At 38.4% G+C, this 19,179-nt stretch overlaps 1 protein-coding gene across 2 annotated transcripts; it reads left to right on the top strand.

The window, feature by feature from the left end:
* Nucleotides 1–253: 253 nt before the first annotated feature.
* Nucleotides 254–17,998, top strand: LOC138152647 (zinc finger and SCAN domain-containing protein 31-like). 2 transcript variants are annotated; one of them, XM_069076678.1, is made up of 4 exons: nt 254–460; nt 6,170–6,673; nt 7,583–7,730; nt 16,762–17,998. In XM_069076678.1, the coding sequence occupies exons 2-4, from the start codon at nt 6,254–6,256 to the stop codon at nt 17,541–17,543; spliced, it is 1,350 nt and encodes a 449-aa protein (XP_068932779.1). In that variant the 5' UTR covers nt 254–460; nt 6,170–6,253; the 3' UTR covers nt 17,544–17,998. The 2 variants fall into 2 exon arrangements, with proteins under 2 accessions (XP_068932779.1, XP_068932777.1); XM_069076676.1 differs by having other exon boundaries at nt 254–467.
* Nucleotides 17,999–19,179: the final 1,181 nt, after the last annotated feature.

Genomic DNA, 19,179 nt, shown 5'->3' with positions numbered 1-19,179 from the left:
TTTTACTTACATGCAATTCAGTTGCATGTTAGAGAAAAACAAGGCATAATCCCTGCACTCAGAACATACCAGTACAACCAAATTCGGGGAGGTAAGATAGATAGGCAAATGTAGTAGAAGTAGCTCAGTGTCAAGAAGGAACGCAAGGTGTATGGGGGAAAGAGGGGGAGGGGGGTAAGGGTATGGAGGATGTGCTGGAGTAGTGACGTCTAAATCTCTGAACTCAGATTTCCGGTGTTCCTACCCTACACCCCCACCCCCTCCGGACCCGGAAGTGGGGTGGGGTAGCTGTTTGGAATGGGATTATGTTGTGAAGCGAGGCCGGCCAAAAATTTCATTTATACTTCCGGCCTTTGTAACCCACCCCCACCCCACCACACCCCCAGACGTCTTTTGTGTGGGTGTCAAGGGGTTGAAAGAGAAGTGAGCGAGACTAGCTGCCCCCTTGCCCCCGTGCCAGGTTCGCGGTGAGTGGGGTCGGGCCGAGCTGTGCAGGGTGGCTGCCGCTGGCAGTCTCAGGGAAGGGAGGGTCGGTGCAGCTGTGGCCCTGCAGGACCACTCGGACCGGCCCACTCTCCTTGGCCCTGCCTCTTGGTTCTCACCGAACCCTTTCTTCTCCCTCCTTTCTCCCCTTTCCCCCACTCCCTCTTCACCTTTCTTCCTCGTCCTTTCTGCCCCTCTGCCCGTTCACATTCGTGACTCTTAGTCTGTTTCCTTCTCTTTCCCTGCACTCTTCCTCGCCCGCCCCCTTTTCTTCCCTTCGTTCCGTCTCTCTTCTTCCCCATAGTCACTTGCATCATCCTTTACCGTTGCTCCCTCCTTGCTGATCCTAGCAACTGTAAGAAACTGTCTCCAAAGATTGGGAGCAAAAGAGAAAAAGAAAAATCCTTGTCCACAACACCTTTCCTTTTGTTTTTCGTCATGCACACATCTCTCCTGTTTTGGTTATGGTGTTAGAGGCCCTAGGCTTGAATCCCAATTCTTCCACTATTTAGCTGTGGGAAAGACACTGTACTTCTTGGGGCCCCAAGCTTTATCTCTAAAAATGATTGGACTAGATCTGGGGTTCTTAAAACTTTTTTGTGTCATGAACTCCTTTGGTAGTCTGGTGAAATCTAGTACTTCAGGGTCATGTTACCAACGTTCATAAGTGAAGAAAATGCTAAATTGCGGTTGGAAGTTAGTGAAAATAAAGATGTAACTTTTTTTCTCTCTCCCAAGTTCATAAACCCCCGGAAATCTTTTCTAGGATCCCAAATTAATAATCCCTGGATCTTCAAGCTCCCTTCTAGCTCTATTACTTATTGCCTTCCAATATGTTTGCTGGAACCACTCACTTTCCTTGGGGTGTCAGACATCATAACTTTCTTGGGGGGATTGGAAGACATCAAGAAACAAAGATGACAGAAAGCATCTATCCTTCCTGGTTGTTTCACCAGTCTTCACTATGGCCATGTCTTTCTGTATTGGTCAATCAACAAATACTTAATCAAGCACCTACTTTTTTGCTAGGCACTGTGCTAGATATTGGGTATACAAATGCAAAGAATGAAAGAATCCCTGTTCTCAAAGAACTTCTAATAGAGGAGAACAATATAACTATATGTGGAATAAATATAAGGAAAATAAAGACAAATCAAAGTAATTCAACACAAGTTAGTTTAGGAGAGAAGGCACTAAACAGTTGTAGGGAATAAGGAAATGCTTCATGTAGAAGGTGATGCTTTCAAGGAGAAATGGATTCTGTGAAGCAGAACTGAGAAGACATCTTGGACATGGGGCACCAGAAATACAAAGACAGTGAGACAGGTGGTTAAAGCCAGTTTGACTGAATTGTGAGTTTGAGAGGCGTAATTATTGTACAATGAGCTTGAAAAGATAGGTTGGAGTTGGGTTGTAAAGGGTTTTGAAAACTAAACAGTTTGTATTTAATTCTAGAGGAAGTTAGGGAACCGCTGGAATTTACTGAATGAGGATTGTAACATGGTCAGATCTGTGCTTAAGGAAAGACATTGGCAGCAGTATGTAGGATGAACTGGAGAAGAGAGATTTGAGCCAGAGAGACCAATTAGAAGGCTAATAATCTGGGTGAGAAGTAACAAGGTCCTAGCACTGTGATTAGTGAGAAGGGGTTGAATATAAGAGGTTCTGTGGATATAGAAGCAGCAAGAATGTGCAGTGAGGGTTAAGGAGAAGTCTTTAAGGATAACGTTAAGGTTGTGAACCTGGACACTGGAAGAAAGGCAGTGCCTTTCCAGAATCAGGGAAGTTTGGAAGACATGAGGATTGGAGTGGGAGGAGGAAATGATGGGTTCAATTTTAGACTTACTGCATTTTGAGATGTGTCTGACACATTTGATGTGAAATATCCAGTAAACCATTAGTGACTGAAGTTCTAGGAATACCACAAGTTGGCCACATGGATCTGTGAGTCACTTGCATAGAGATGATAATTAAAACCCTGGGAGCTGATGTAAAGAAAATGGAGCCTTTGATAAAAGCACATAGTTAAGGGTCAAATGGAGATCAGCACAAACTGGTTGATTAAATACTTCTGGCCTTTTTTGTTTTTTAAATGATATGAACATTCTTTTCTTTCTCTAATTTGTACTTTTGGTTGGGATTAAATATCACTTTTCCATCTTGAAGTTATCTCTTCAGTCTTCTTTTTAAGTCAACCAATAGAATGGTTATAAAACCATAGAATGTTAGACCTGAAAGGAACTTTCATCATCTCGAGCTCAGGGAGGGGAAATAACTTGTCCATGGTCACTAGGCCAAATTAGTGGTAGAACAGAACTAGAACCTGGATCTAGTGCACTGTTCTTTCCACCATGTCACAGTGTTCATGTTATTCTTGTATCGAAGTACTTTACAATTAGTGGATGAGTGACTGTACTTTGTAAGCATTTAGGACTACTACTAGCATTTGCCATTTCTCTAACAGTAATTTCACAGTGTTCCTCTGTCCCTATTTGGGTAGCCTCCTTGTTGCCTTTAAGTGTACAATGCTATTTTCTGTACTGGTCAAATGCTGGGTTCTGAGAATTGACCAGGTAAGCTTCTCACTTTTCACTTTCCTTTGAGCTTCAGGAAGAGTATTTCATTGTTTCCGAACTCTCAATTGTCGGTCCCACCCCCCCACCCCCCAGCACTATTGTGTACATGTATGTGTTTTAACACTTATTTTATGATTTTACCTCCTGGTTCTGTGACACTTAACCTCCTTACTTATAAAATTAGGGCATTAGAATGTCTTTTTAAAATTTTAGTTGTACTTATTGGCAAATACTAAAACAAATACATAATAAGAAACAAAAAGAAGCATATAAACAAATTTAAAATAAGAAAAAAATGTCATGTGCATAGTGGAATGTAGGATTCAGAATATATAGCAATAACTTTCAATTTCAAGAAACTCTATATATTAAATTCTTCAAGTTATGTTGAAAGCTGCCCATCTTTTCTTTGCTTCCGTGTAGGTTTTCTTTTGTTTTCTGCTGTACACATTTTACTTTGTTCTTTTTTCCCCTTCCTTCCCAATCTGGCCACCCCAAGGCTACAATTAAGCATGTATATATTTATATATAGATACTGATATATGCACACTTACATATATATATATACACACATACATACATGTATAAACATATACTTTCCCCGAGATTCTACTCCTAATCTTTGTTTTTATGTTTGTGCACATCTCTTTTCCTAATTCCTCTACTTTACTTCTATCCACTACCTTTTCCTCCTTTATTTAACTGACCCCCCCCAACAATGATCCCTCCCTTATCCTCCCATTCCCCTAAATCTAAACACCCTTTTGTACACCCCCTCACCCTTGCTTCTAAAGATCCCTCCCTTGTTCTCCCAAGAGCCCTTCCATTATCATCCAGTTCCTGTTGATCTAAACACCCTTCTATATCCCCCCTTTAACCTATTCCCTCACCCTTCTCTCTAAAGATCTCTCCTTTATCCTCTCCCCACTTAAAGTTTTATTTCTTTATAAATTTAGAAGACTTTTATACTTTTCTAGATGCATATGTATTTTTCCCTATTGAACCCATTCCCAATGAAAGGTTTCCAGAACTGAGTACCCCCTCCCCCATCTAATTCCTCTATATTGGTTCTTCCTCTCTCACCTCTTTTGTATGAGATAATTACTCTTTTAGCTGTTCTAATACGGTTTTATTTTTTGTATTTGAGTCATGTCATACTCAGGTCTACCCCAATCTTTCTTTTGGCTACCTACTTAGTAATAACAATCCTAGACATAGCTTTTACATTTTACATACATAAAAGGTAAACAGTCTGTCCTTACTGAGTCTCTTGTAATTGGTCATTGTTATGAAACTTATATTTCTCTTGGCTCTTGTATGTCAAATCTTCTATTGAATTCAGGTTATTTTTTTTAAACAAAGTCCTGAAAGTCTGACAATTCATTAAATATCCCTTTTTTTTTTTCATTCAGAATTGTGCTTAGCTTTCCTGGGTATATTTTCAGCCAGAAGCCCAGTTCTTTTGCTCTTTGATATGTAGTGTTCCAAGACCTGTGATCTTTTAGTGTTGCCACTACTAGGTTTTGTGTGATTCTGATTGTGTTACCACCATGTGTAAACTATTTTTTTCCTTGTTGCTCATATTTTGTCCTTGTGTGGGGTGTTTAGGAATTTGACTATAACTTTCTTGTGAGTTTTCCTTGTAGGATCTCTTTCAGGTGGTGATTGGTGGATTTTTTCTATTTCTATTTCTTCTTTCCCCTCTTGTTCTAATGCTTCAGGACAATTTTCTTTAATTATTTCTTGCATTATTGTATCAAGATTCTTTTTTTTCATCATAGCTTTCAGGTAGTCCGATTATTCTTGTTTTCTCTTCTTGATCTCTTCTCGAGATGTTTTACATTCTCTTCTATTTTTTCATTCTTTATATTTGGGTTTTTTTTTTTTTTTACTTCATCTCATAATTTCTGGCTTCCCCTTGCCAATTCTGATTTTCAAGGAGTTTTTTTCTTCCTTAAGATTCTGGATCTCCTTTTCTAATTGGTTTCTTTTAATAATCTTCTTGGTTTTTTTTATTATTCTTATTTATTCTTTTAGTTTTTCCTCCGTCTTTCTCATTTGATTTTTAAAGTCTTTTTTTAAGTTCTTCTCTGAATTCTTTTTGGGTAGGTGACCATTTGACTTTACTCTTTGGGGTGGAAGAGCATTTCTTTGCTTCAGTATCCTCTGAAGATGAACCCCAGTCTTCTCTATTCCCATAATAGCTCTCAATGGCCAGATTCTTTCTTATTTGCCTGTGCATTTTTTTTTTTGGTAATAGTTTAGTTTTTATAATCACCTCTAGTCCTGGGGTATGGTGCCTCTGGCCTCAGATCCTCTTTAGTTCTCCCCAGCAGACCTTGAACTGAAAAAACCAAGACCTCCAGCCTCTTGTAAATGCCCACAACCAACAGGCTCCCCCTTCTCTTCGCCCCCCCCCTGCACTCCCTGGGCCTGTGCTGATTCCTTCTTGCCCCTACTGCATCTCCACAGCACAGCTGGGTCTGGCATTCCTTATTCCTTGTCTGCAGAGGTTCCCTAGATTTTCCCCAGCTCAGAGGCCCAACTCCCCTCATTGCGCTGGGGGTAAAAGTTCCTATGGCTGGGGCCCAGGAAGTCTCCCAACCTAGCTAACCCCAGGTCTTGTTGCTTGTTGTTTAAGTGGTCCCTAACCTTGAGGTATTTACTCTTCACAGGGAGGAAACCTACTCCTGGGATTTTTCTTCAGATCTTCTCTGATTGTCCCAGGAAGACCCCTGTTCTGCTGCTTCTCTTAATTATTTTCACTGCTCTGTGTTCTCGCTGAGGTGCTATTTTATTTCTTTTTTGGAGGAAAATCTTGAGAACTTGAAATATTCAGACCTACTCTGCCATCTTCCCAGAATCCTCTCTTTTAAGGTCCTCTCTAGATCTAATGGTCACTGAATTGTTATCTTCAGAAGTATTGTGAAAATTTCAAAAGTTTATGAAACAAAATTTTAATTGACTTTAAGATAAGTTTGTGTCATATTGAAAGCTTTAGAGAAAAGTGGGACTGCTGTTATTCTAAACAAGTAAGGTTAGAATTAGCTTATTCCCAAAAGATTGGAAGTTACTGTTTTATAGCAACAATAATTTCTTCTTTTTTTAAGTGCCTGAAAGACAAAGTCAAGAGCTGGAGTTTGATCCCTGCATCATAGATTCTGTCTGGAGTAAGTGGCATCCCCTGAATCTGGATGATGTCTGCAGAATCCAGGGAGGATACATCCCTGACTTCTGGACCTCCACAGGAACAAGAGAGACCTCTAAAAATGGACCTGGGGAAGGTTTATGCCTGGAAACAGGAACCAGACCTTCAGTGGAACACACCCTTTGATAGGGAGATTTTTCGCCAACGTTTTAGGCATTTTTGCTATGAGGAGACTCCTGGACCACGTGAAGCTCTGAACCAACTCAGAGATCTTTGTCAAAAGTGGTTGAGACCAGATATTCATACAAAGGTGCAGATCCTGGAACTACTAGTGTTGGAGCAGTTCTTGACCATTCTGCCGGAAGAACTACAAGCATGGTTGCAGGAGCACCATCCAAAGAGTGGGGAACAGGCAGTGACTATGTTGGAGGATTTAGAGCAAGAGCTTGATGAGCCAGATCAGCAGGTAGGAAAGGAAAGGGAAGTGGTAAACTGTTGTGAGAAGAGTATGAGTATGTCTTCTTTGTTGGACTTAGCACATAGCAGAAATGATAGAATGTTGTTGAACATCAGTCTCCCTTGAACTATGTTTTCCATTGGGTTTAACTTCCTTTATCTGCTTCTTTTCTTCCACTTCTAATTATCAGAAATTTAATGAAACAAATCCTTGTTCTTCCTTACTCTGTTGGTTATGGATTGGAGGGTTTGAGGTTCTGGATATCCGTTCTTGGAGATTATATTTCCATTCTCTGTAATGATTTCCTTACTTGTGATGTGGGAAGAATATTCCCACTGAGTTCTTGTGATAGGTAACTGTTGCTGAATGATACTTATCACATGGAGATCTAAAAAACTTAGGTCTGGAGCTCTGAAAAATAACTCAGAACCTTGACTAGAGTTCTAACAAGACTTAATATAGTTTTCAGTTACGTCAGAGAGACAGAAGAATAATTTTTGGTCATATATCCTTTAAAGCCATAAGAGTTAAGAAGACTTAATTTTGGTATCTATAGGTAAACTAAAGCAAGGTACATATTAAAGCTTTACTTAAAGATTTATACTACAAAGCTACATTTAGAGAATTTACAAAGGGCTAATTGAGAGGGGAGATTTACGTACCAAAAGATAATCACAGGATCAGAGTTGTTGGTATCTTTCCACAAATAAAAAGTGTTAAATTACTTGAGAAGCTTTGACTAAAATTACAGATGTAATAAACTCCTTTTTCCTCTCTTAACTAATTACCTCAGGAATGTCCAAGGGCATCCTATGAGACAGGCTTCATCGAGGCAATCCTGAACTCTAAAATAATAAAGACTAATAAAAAGAAATTTTAAAAATGTTATGACACCAATCTATACCTTATTTTGTCCAGGTTAGACCCTCTACCTACAGAAAAGAGGAGAGTTTAGAGGAGTCAACACTTCTAGGAACATTACAGAAGTCCTCTTGTGTTCAGCTCCAGGCTTTGGAGGCCCAGCTCAAGTGTGAGTCACCAGAATCCTACTTCCAACCAGAAAGAGGTGAGAAACAAGATTTTATCTGGAAGGAGGGTGAAAGTAGAGAGCCACACAAATAATCTCTCATGTTTCCTCCCCAGAAATTCTCCCATCTTTTCATTATGGGAGATACCACCATACACAATGGTCTCTCAGTATAAAGTTTCAATTTTATTCTTATTCTTTCTCAGTGTTCAAATTGTTATGAAATTCTGCCATTTTCTATTCCCACACATTGCTATAATATTATTTCTTCTACTACAACTTCATATTTTTCTTGACTTTGAATCTGAGATTTAGATGCTAAAATAATCTTTCTTTTTAAATTAAATATTTTTTCAGTGAGCAGAAATCGGTTTTCTCTCCTTCCCACCACTTTCCCCCATTAAAAAAAGAAAACAATGATAATGAATATGCATAGTCAAGCAAAACAAAATTATGTATTAGCTACATTCAAAACTATATGTCTCATTCTGCCTATTTAGTCTATACCTCAGTGTGAGGAGATGGGTAGCATTCTTCATTCATTATCAGTACTTGGGATTCTTGGTTGGTCAAAGGATCAGAGATCTTAAGTCTTTCAAAGTTGTTCATTTTGACAGTGTTGTTGTAATATTATCAATTGTTCTCCTGGTTCTCCTCACTTCATTCCAATAAAGTCGTGCAAATGTTAGTAGGTTTCATAAAATGATCTCTCAATTCACTCCTTTGACTGATCTCTCTCTTGCTTCAGATATCTTGTATGTCAAATTTTCCTTTGATTTCAGTTTTCTCCTTCATTCAGCAAACATTTATTGAGCAAATAGAAGTGGAAGAAAATAACAAAACATGGTTGGTACCTTCCTTTTTTCCTCCTTCCCACTTAGATTTTTGCTAGTTTTACACACACACACACACACACACCCCAAGATTGTTTTCCAACTCAACAGCATTTATTAAGCACCTATTGTTTTAAATACTAAGGAACTTAAATTTGTTGAAGATAAAATACTAATACTGTGCCCTGAATTTTAGATACAAGTATGCTATAAAAAGAAGTTGTTATCTAACATTAATCTAAATCCCAGCATTTCTGTTTCTTAGAGAGATATCTAAATCAGCCTCATCCCTTCTTGCCTTCAGAAATGTCTCTAACCCAAGACAATTTAAAGTAACGTTTGTAGGAATCTTGAATAAGGGAAAGGTTACAATATGATACAATACTGTTTTAAATTAACATATTAGGGGCCGCTAGGTGTCGAAGTGAGTAGAATACCAGCCCTGGAGTCAGGAGGACCAGAGTTCAAATTCAGCCTCACACACTTAACACAAAAAACTAGTGGTGTGTCCTTGGACAAGTCATTTAACCCCAATTGCCCTGCCCTCTCCCCTCCAAAAAGTTTAATTAATTAATTAATTAACATTCTGCCTGACCTAAAAGAATAGTCAATTAATCTTCCACCAATCCAATTCCTTCTTTGACCACACTTCTCTGGTATTCTCCTGAGTAATTTGAAGGGACCTTTTCCCAGTGATAAATACTGTAATCCCTTCAAAATAGAGAAAGGGAGCACTACCCTTAGGTAGGTCACAACTCATCCTTTCTGGGGATGGGAAAAACAAAAATCTGAACTAGACCACCGTTCTACTTTTCTATCTTAATCCATTTCCCTCCTCTATCTCCACTCCCTTAGGTATTATACTTGACCTTTCAAACATTTTCCTAAAGGGAAAGGACTGAAAAGTACTTAATTTTATTTGTCCTTTGTTTTTTCAAAGAGGACCAGTGATATTATGAGAGATGTCTTGACTCATGAGTGAATTGGATTTAAAGGAGGCAAAATTGCACCAAAGTCATCAGCCTCATTTCCTCTTTAAGAGTCATTTAAGTCCAGTGGCAAGACAAAAGTCAAGATGACTGTTGATGACCTCAGATGCAGTGTCTTGATGTCTGACTAAGCTTTAAATGCTCTACTGTGCTCTTTAGGTGCCTTCATGGCAAATTGTTCTCATCCACTCATTACTCTAGGGGAAGTCTTCTCATCTTTGGGGTAGACATCCTCCTAATTCACGGGCACATTTAAGGCCCCAGTTACCCTCAATCTGGTTTAGCCTGTCTGCTGAGGAAGTTTATCAGGGTGTAGCTGCTGCATATAGTACAGCTTCTTGGAGCCACAGATGAGAATTCAGTACCAGGTAGACATCAAAGGTAGACAAACAGCACAGAAAAGAGTTTTGCAAGTCCTCACACCAAAGGTGCCAAGTCTTCCTTGAACACCCCAGATACCCTGGATACAGAATTTAATTGAGTTCTAAATGACTTTTTTATCTGCCCTTCTACCATTTCTTGGACTCTAGCACCTACTCACTTTCCCTTATTATTCCTGTGGCCATATTCTTATGACCACAAGGATGTGTTTTAGATTTATTTACAAAGAAACAAAGTAGTATACAGAAATATCAAGACAACATTGGCAGATATTGATGAGGTAATTAATCCACCAAAGTATTGAAGTTTTAGGATTTCAGGTATCATGAAGTAGATATAAAAGAACAGACTACCTAGTACTTAAACTTCTAAACTAGTTTATTCATCTTAGAGCCTGGAATTCTTTCCATCTAAATATTTTCCTATTGGCTTCCTTCATGTCTCAGTTCCATCATTTATAAGAAGCCTTTCCCAGACTTTCTTAATCTTAGTTAGGCCTTTCCATCTGAGATTATTCCCAATTTGTCCTGTATAAATCTTATTTGTACATGAGAGCAGGGACTGTTTTTGCCTTTATTTGTATCTCCAGAACAGTATTTGGCATAGGAAGTGCTTCATTAATGTTTTTTGACTTACTGACAGATTTGAGGCCTTAATCACATACCATATGCTCAGGCCAATACTTACTATTCTTCATCTGTCTCCAAAACTTAATGCTCCTCCACAAACTAGACCACCCCCATGTTGCCTGAGTTCTTAGGAATAAATGTATTCACTTACTCTGCATTCCTAGATTTAAGTTCAGGCAATGAGTAAACTTCCTTATTGGAGCCAAGCTTCTGGTGTTCTACCTAGAGAAATGTTTTCAGTTAGCTAGCATTTTCACTGGCTGTCCACCTTGCCTAGAATCCTCTCTTTTTGTCTATGACTTCTTGGCTTCCATAAAGTCTCAGCTACAATTCCACCTTTTTGTTTTTTAATAAATTAATTTATTTTTAGTTTTCAACATTCACTTCCATAAGTTATAAATTTTCTCTGCCTTCCTCCACTCCTCCCTTCCTAAAACTGTGTGCAATCTGATATAGGCTCTACGTATACATTCTTTTTCAAGAGGCTGATTGGTGAATTCTTTCAATTTCTATTTTGCCCTCTGGTTGTAGAATATCAGGGCAATTTTCCTTGAGGATTTCTTGAAGGGTGATTTCTAGGCTCTTTTTTTGATCATGGCTTTCAGGTAGTCCAATAATTTTAAAATTATCTCTCCTGGATCTATTTTCCAGGTCAGTGGTTTTTCCAATGAGATATTTCACATTGCCTTCTATTTTTTAATTTGTTTGGATCTATTCTATAGTATCTTGATTTTTTTATAAAGTCATTAGCTTCCATTTGCTCCAATCTAATTTTGAAAGAATTATTCTCTTCAGTGACTTTTTGAAATTCCTTTTCCATCTCACAAATTTGACTTTTTAAGGCATTCTTCTCCTCATTGGCATTTTGAGCCTCTTTTGCCATTTGAGTTAATCTATTTTTTTAAGGTGTTAGTTTCTTCAGTTAGGCTGTTGACTTGATTTTCATGGTTTTCTTGCATCATTCTCATTTTTCTTCCCAATTTTTCCTCCAATTCTCTTACTTGATTTTCAAAATCCTTCGTGAGCTCCTCCATGACCTGTAACCAATTCACATTTTTCTTGGAAGCTTTTGATGTGGGAGTTTTGACTTTGTTTCTTCTTTTAGTTCCATGTTTTGATCCTTCTCCCCCCCCCAAAAAAAGATTCTATGTTCTGATTGTGCTTCCTCTGTTTGCTTATCTTGCCAGCCAATTACTTGACTTTTGATCTCTTTGTCATGGTAGAGCTCTGCTTCCAGAGAAGAGAGAGCTGTGTCCCAAATTGCTGGGGTTTTCCTAGTTGATGTCAGAGCTGTTGTCAGAGCTATGAGGTGGATGCCCTCTCTACAGCCCCCACAAGCTGTGGCACACTAGCCTTCCTCATCCCAGTACCACCACACAAGACTGCAACCCAAGAGCAATTACCCTCTGAATGGTCACTTGGTCCCCCTATGATCTGCAGGCCAGGAGTTCCTGACGCAGCCACAAGGCAGCAGCTGCCACCTCTTGCCCCAGGGCAGGGCCTGGACCATGCTCTTCCCAACAGAGTTGTCTGCTGACCTTTTACTTTCTCTTTGGTGTTTATGGTTGAGAAGTCTGAAAACCACCACAGCTGCTGGTTATTCATTCTCCTGAAGTCTGCTCTGGCCAGCCTGTGCAGCTGGTTGGGGCTGCCCCAGGTCTGGGCCCATGCAGCTCACATGGCATTGCACTTGGCTCCCAGCCCAATGCAGTAAACCTTTTCTGTTGGCCTTCCAGGCTGCCTTCAGTAGGAGATTTGTTTCTCTCTGTCACTTTGTGGGTTCTGTAGATCTAAAATTTGTTTAGAGTCATTTTCATTACAGGTATTAAAGGCGCCTAGAGTGGGGCTCAAGCAAGTTCCTTCTTTTATTCTGCCATCTTGGCTCTGCCCCCCCCACACACACACACATATACATTTTTATTAAACATTTTCACATTAGTCGTGTTGTTTATAAGCAATAGAATGCATGGGAAGAACCTTGAGAAAGAAAAAACAAAACAAAAAAAGAGAGCAAATAGTATGCTTCAATCTGCATTCAGACTCCATATTTCTTTCTCTGGATGTGAATGGCATCCATCATGAGTCCTTTGAATTGTTTTAGTTCCTTGCATTTTTGAGAAGAGCTGAGTCTATCAAAATCATCACAGAATGTGGCTGTTAGTGTACGATGTTCACCTGGTTCTGCTCATTTCACTCAGCATCAGTTTATATTAGTCTTTCCAGGTTTTCCTGAACTTCACCTGCTTATCATTTCTTATAGCACAATAGTATTCCATTACATTCATATACCACAATTTGGTCAGCCATTCCCCAGTTGATGGGCAGCCCCTCAATTTCCAGCTCAAGAGCTATTTCCAGCTACCACAAAAAGAGCTGCTATAAATATTTTTGTTCATATGGGTTCTTTTCCCATTTTTTATGATCCCTTTGGGATACAGCCCTAGAAGTGGTATTACTGGATCAAAGGGTATGCAGTATTTTTATTGCCCTTTGGGCATAGTTCTAAATTGCCCTCCAAAATCGTTGGATCAGTTCATACCAGCAGTGCATTAGTGTTCCAGTTTTCCCACATCTTCTCCAGCATTTATAATTTTCCTGTTTTGTCATGTTAGCCCATCTGATAAGTGTGATGTGGTACCTAAGAGTTGTTTTGATTTACATTTTTCTAATCAGTAGTGATTTAGAGCATTTTTTTCATATGACCAAAGATAACTTTAATTTCTTTCCACCTTCTTTAAGAAGGGTTTACTGGTCACCCTTAATGCTAGGGCTTTCCCTCTAATATTATCTACAATTTATGTTGTATGTGTCTTTTTCTGGCATATAGTTATTTACATGTTGTCTCCCCTATTGTGATTGAAATTAAGGTAAACTGAGGCTTAAGGTAAACATAAACATGAGTTCTTGGCATGTTCAGTTTATTAGTAAGGCTAGCAGTTAGCAATAAAATAGTTCTTTTAGCTCTTCAGTAAGCTAAAAGACCATAGGTTAGGGTTTACTAGCCTTCATATAGTTTTGGAAAGTACAGGAGAACAAAGAACAGGAGATGTCACAGATGGAAAACAATATGATTAATTATGAATTCAGAAGTATCATAAATGGTGAAAAACAATATGGTTGAATGGCAGTTGAGAAATCAGGGCTAGTAGAGGGGTGGCTAGGTGGTGCAGTGAATTGAGCACCGGCCCTGGAGTCAGGAGGACCTGAGTTCAAATCCGGCCTCAGACACTTAACACACACACACACACACAAAAATTAGCCATATGACCTTGGGCAAGTCAACCCCAAATTGCCCTCCAAAAAAAAAAGGCAAAAAAAAGAAAGTAGTTGCTTTAGGGCGGCCAGGTAGCACAGCGAGTAAGAGCACCAGCTCCAGTGTCGGGATGACCTGGAGATCGAATCCTGGGCTCAGACACTCAGCACCACACCCAGAAATAACTGGCATTGTAACCTTGAGCAAGTTACTTAACCCGATTGCTTAAAAAAAAAAAAAAAGAAATCAGGGCTAGCAACCATCCCTCCTTCTATCTTGTTGCTATGGTGGTATTTACCTTCACAGCTAGTTGGTGTCAACAGTAGTAACAAACAGAACAGCCAGCATTGGAAAGATGACATTTTCTGATACCCACATGCATCTTGCAGGGTTTGTTAGTGAGATAACAGATCTCTCTTAATTGCCCATGAATATGCAAAGCTCTTTAATGAGATAATATATTTCCCTTAATTGTTCATGGGCAGTAAAATGTGCATAGGTAAATTTTTTTTTTGAATTAAGGTAATTTATGGGACAACTTAGCTCACAGATGACATCTAAACTTCTAAACTCATGAACTTAACTCAGAGATAAAGAAATATGGATTGGGTAGCTACAGAATACAATCAATTATAGAATGGAATCAAATATAAAACATTAAATCAACATTTGATTTTCTCACCCCCATTGGATGGTGGATTCCTTGAAGGCAGGAATTATTTTTGTCCTTCATTGTATCCCTAATGCTTAACACAGTAATTTCACCTTCCTCAGCCCAAAGTATAGAGTGGATAAAAAGAACTATCACATATATCTTTTGTTAGCAAGTATTATCTTTTTGTATGTGTCTTAGCCCCTAGTAAACCCTTAACTCTATGAGGTAAGGCAACATATTTTATCTAGAATTGTTTTGTCCCCTAGCATTAAACAAAGAGCTATAATGCTTTTTTTTTTTTAAAGCAATCAGGGTTAAGTAACTTGCTCAAGGTTACAGGGCCAGTTATTTCTGGGTGTGGTGCTAAGTATCTGAGCCCAGATTCGATCCCCAGGTCATCCCAACATTGGGGCTGGTGCTCTTACTCACTGAGCTACTTGGCTGCCCCTAAGCAATTGGGGTTAAGTAACTTGCTCAAGGTTACATGGCCAGGTGTTTCTGAGTGGGTGCTAAGTGTCTGAGCCTGGATTCGATCCCCAGGTCAACCCAACATTGGGGCCGGTGCTCTTACTTGCTGTGTTACCTGGCCGCCCCGCTATAGTGTTTTAAAAGTGCTCATTGAGTTAACTAAAGTGTTTCACATCATCCATAAATTTTAACTTGAGTTTCACTTCATTCCCATAGTTCACAAAGATATTTTTAATTGCATACATGCTTGTAAGCTTTTCATTTTTCTTTTTTTGCTTTTTTTTCTTTTTGGAGGGCAATTGGGATTAAGTGACTTGCCAAAGGTCCACAGCTAGTTTTTGTGTTAAATGTCTGAGGCCGGATTTGAACGCAGTTCCTCCTGACTCTAGGGCCGGTGCTCTATACACTGCACCACCTAGCCACACTAAGCTTTCGTTTTCATCTGCCTTCCTCAATTCATCCAGAATCTCTCTAGAGTCCATATATTGCCCTTTAGCTTATTCTGAATATAGTTGGGAGAAGAGAATATAACCTTCCTGAATGATGCCTTTAATAAGTGGTTTCCCCACTATGATTTAAAGTTAGAAAAATGATTGTAATATGCATATCCATTATGTCTCCTTAGGCCAGGGGTCCTTTTCCTTTTTTTGTGTTTGTGGACCTCTTCCACTGTTTTGACAAACCTGTAATTTTTCTGTCCCAAGTTGTTAATATCTCATTGTTCCTATTCCGACCATTGCTTACTATCCTCTCAGTTCCTGCTCACCAGCACTCCTTTCTGAACTTCTCAGTTAATTAGGTTTCTCCCCATTGCCAGACCTCCTTTGCCTCCCACTCTTCCCATGAGTCCCTTGTTTGCTTCCACTTATTTTTGCTTTACTTATTCCTTATTTCCTTATCACTACATGATCATAAAACTCAAATGATCCCAAAAGATTTGATTTAGTCCCCTGACTTAATTTTAAAAATGAGAATATTATGATCTTTAATGATAAAGTCAAGTAAACTTACATTTACAGTTTTTAAAAGTTTTATTGACGGCTTTTACATTTTTATCACCCTCATTTACAAATGTTTCATTCCCTTTGTCTTTTCCCAGAAAGTCAATTTATAGTTGACTTTTTAAAAAAAGACCTTCAAATATAGATCTCTATATAACAGCTCAGATACCTACCCTTTTTGTAGGTGAACATCTAAACTATCTAGAACAGATGGTTACTCTCTTCTTGGAGATCAAAAGGTCAGACAACACAACCTCATTGTTCTATTTTATTACCCACATGCTTAAAAAATGTCCTTTCCTATGACTAATAAAAATATTCTACTCTCATCTAAACCCTTTTCCTCTTCTTTTTTTACCTTAGTAGATATTAAGAATGACTGATTATCATCTCCTTCATAAAAACTCTTTATGTATTTAAAGACCCCATCATCTGCTCTTTTTTTTTGCTTTTTTTTTGGGAGGGCAATTGGGGTTAAGTAACTTGCCCAAGGTCACACGACTAGTTTTTTTTTGGGTGTGTGTGTTAAGTGTCTGAGGCCAAGATCCGAACTCAGGTCCTTCTGACTCCAGGGCCAGCACTCTACTCACTGTGCCACCTAGCCACCCCTCATCTGCTCTTTCAAATACTAAACAATCCATATTGTTAGTTTTTCTTCATTGCTTTAATTACTTTTGTCAATTATTCCTAAAACCTCTGTAGTTTCTGCAAATTCTAAAGTTGGCTCATTATCCCCTTCCCATATTACTACTTTGTTTTAACTAGTATACGTACACTTTTGTGGTATTCTTGATGTTTCATTTTAATTTTTTTTTTGTCTTCCTGAGAATTAACGGCATTTCCTTGGTTTGTTTATTTTAGGTGATGATAATAAGACTGACGAACATTTAACTCCAAAGCAGGAAATTTCTACAGAAAAAGAACTATATGAGAATGTCTCTGGAAATCTTAATGGCAATATTCCACAGGCTTCAGAGTGTGATAAACACCTTAAGGGTCGATTAAGAAAAAAGAAGGAAAATCTGCTGGGTCAGAGACAACATAAAGATAATGAATGGAGGAAAAATTTCTCTTGGAGCTCTGGCTTTATTAGGAATCAAAGCACCTATCCTATAGAAAAACCCTATGGGTGTGATACATGTGAGAAAGCTTTCAGTCAGAGCTCACATCTTCTTAATCATCAGAGAATTCATACTGGAGAGAAACCCTATGAATGTCAGGAGTGTGGGAAAGCCTTCAATTACAGCTCACACCTTATTCTACATCGGAGAATCCACACTGGGGAGAAGCCTTATGAGTGTGTTGAGTGTGGGAAATCATTTAGTCAAAGTTCAAGCCTTATTCAGCATCAGAGAATCCACACTGGGGAGAAACCCTATCCATGTAATCAGTGTAGTAAAAGTTTCAGTCGAAGCTCAAACCGTATTTTACATCAGAGAATACACACAGGAGAGAAACCTTATGAATGTGATAAATGCGGGAAAGCCTTCAGACAGAAATCTGCCCTTGTTCTACATCGGAGAATCCATACTGGAGAGAAACCTTATGAATGTGAAGAATGTGGGAAAGCCTTCAGTCAGAGCACAAACCTTATTAAACATCAGAGAAGCCACAGTGGAGAAAAAATCCTTTCAACATCATGAGTGTCAGAACTCGGGCCTTTGTTATCAATAGGAAAAAAAACACTGGAGAAAAATTCCTTGATGTAATCACTATAGTTTAAAATGTTATCCCCCATAGATTTCCTATTTGAGCAGCATAGAAACCCCTCCAGACAGAAGCTCCATTAACATAACAAAGAAAAAATGTTTAAAAAAACAAGCATCGAAACTTTGTCTAGTAATCTTAATAATGGTTTTTGAGTCAGTCAATAAACATTGAGGATCTATTTCACGGGGATTTCAGTATAAATTCAAAAGCAAGACTGCCTGCTTTCAAAGTGCTTATGTTCTACTTAGAGGATAAAACATGTTTACAGTAAGTACAGCCCTAGCCTTTTTCTTGAAATCTTATTTTTAATCATTCACATAAGATCACATTCCACTTCCAAATGTACATTCCTATTCTTATCACAAATAATAAAATTGATAGCTAGGGCTCTCTCTTGTCAAAGTTCCTTCTTTGAACCAGCACAGTTTGTCAGTAACAGTGAGTGTGAAAGTTTCTATAACATTTATACTCCATATGTGAAATCTCTTGATTAATTTTTAAATTCATCTTATTTTCTAAAGACCAAATAGTCTCCTCATATAACTTTTCCATTATGTTTTGAAACCATATTCTGAACATAGGATTCAAAATCTTCAAAAGAAAGTAGAAGAGTTCTGCAGAATAGAATGAAAGAGTTTTCTTGACGTTTGGAGGTGTTTAAGGCTTTTTAGAGCATGCATATGCTACAGATCAAACACCATTTACATTTAACCAGCTCCTAAATGTCTCATTACTCTGTTTAAAAGTGAATTTCATAATTAATATCACAATTCACTTGTTTTCTTATTTGATGGATACTTAAACATTTACATAAACTTCTGCAATAAATGCATTTATTTCACCTTAGTACTATCTAGGTGAATATTTTTTAAACAGTTGGCCTTGAAATCAGAAAGCTCTGGGTTCAAGTTTTCCTTCTGACTGTTCTTCCTTGGTCAAGTCACTTTACATCCCTGGTGTCCAATCAACTGGCTAAGACAATACATTATTGAGAAAAATGTTGATCTGTTTTCACCTGGACCTCTCTTCACTGATGAAATCATACTTCTGGTCAAATAAACAAAAGAGGATTTCCTGGTTATTGATAAGATGCTGTATTTAGACAGTGTTTCAACTTTAATTTATTTGTTGTATTTGTGTACAGGGGACATTATCACCCAGGGCATTGTTTTACTAGTGGAAATGGGTGAATGACATTTTGAGGACTATATGGGGGGGGGAGGGGAAATGACAAACATAGAGAGTAGAAAAGACCAAGAGAAAAAGATTTTAATTTGTAAGAAAAGGGGAGGAGGGGAGATAATTTCAAATAGTAACTGATTTTTTTTAAAGCAGTCCTGTGTTAAGGACTGTTATAAGAATACTAGTATTCTTGGCAATATTTTATGAACTCATGGCAGTATTTCCCCTCAGAAGTGTCTCTTGAATTTGTTCTTTCTGTTGCCACTACTACCACTCATATTTTTTTTGCCAGCACTTTTATAGTATCACTAGTCCCTCTGCCTCCCTTATATTGCCTGCCTCATCCCAATGTATCCGTGCAAAATTAATCTTCTTTATTTGCAGCTT

The sequence above is a fragment of the Petaurus breviceps genome, unplaced genomic scaffold, assembly GCF_028583685.1.
Source record: "Petaurus breviceps papuanus isolate PSGF00001 unplaced genomic scaffold, PetGlider_PUasm1.0 90925, whole genome shotgun sequence".
NCBI lineage: Eukaryota > Metazoa > Chordata > Mammalia > Diprotodontia > Petauridae > Petaurus > Petaurus breviceps.
The sequence above is the reverse complement of the archived record's forward strand: the minus strand, read 5'-3'. Positions and strand labels throughout refer to the sequence as shown.

Coding starts and splice junctions, on each gene's coding strand:
- LOC138152647 (XM_069076678.1), top strand. CDS start 6,254: ATGATGTCTGCAGAATCCAGGGAGGATACATCCCTGACTTCTGGACCT. Junction 6,674..7,582: donor TTGATGAGCCAGATCAGCAG/GTAGGAAAGGAA, acceptor TATTTTGTCCAG/GTTAGACCCTCTACCTACAG. Junction 7,731..16,761: donor CTACTTCCAACCAGAAAGAG/GTGAGAAACAAG, acceptor TGTTTATTTTAG/GTGATGATAATAAGACTGAC.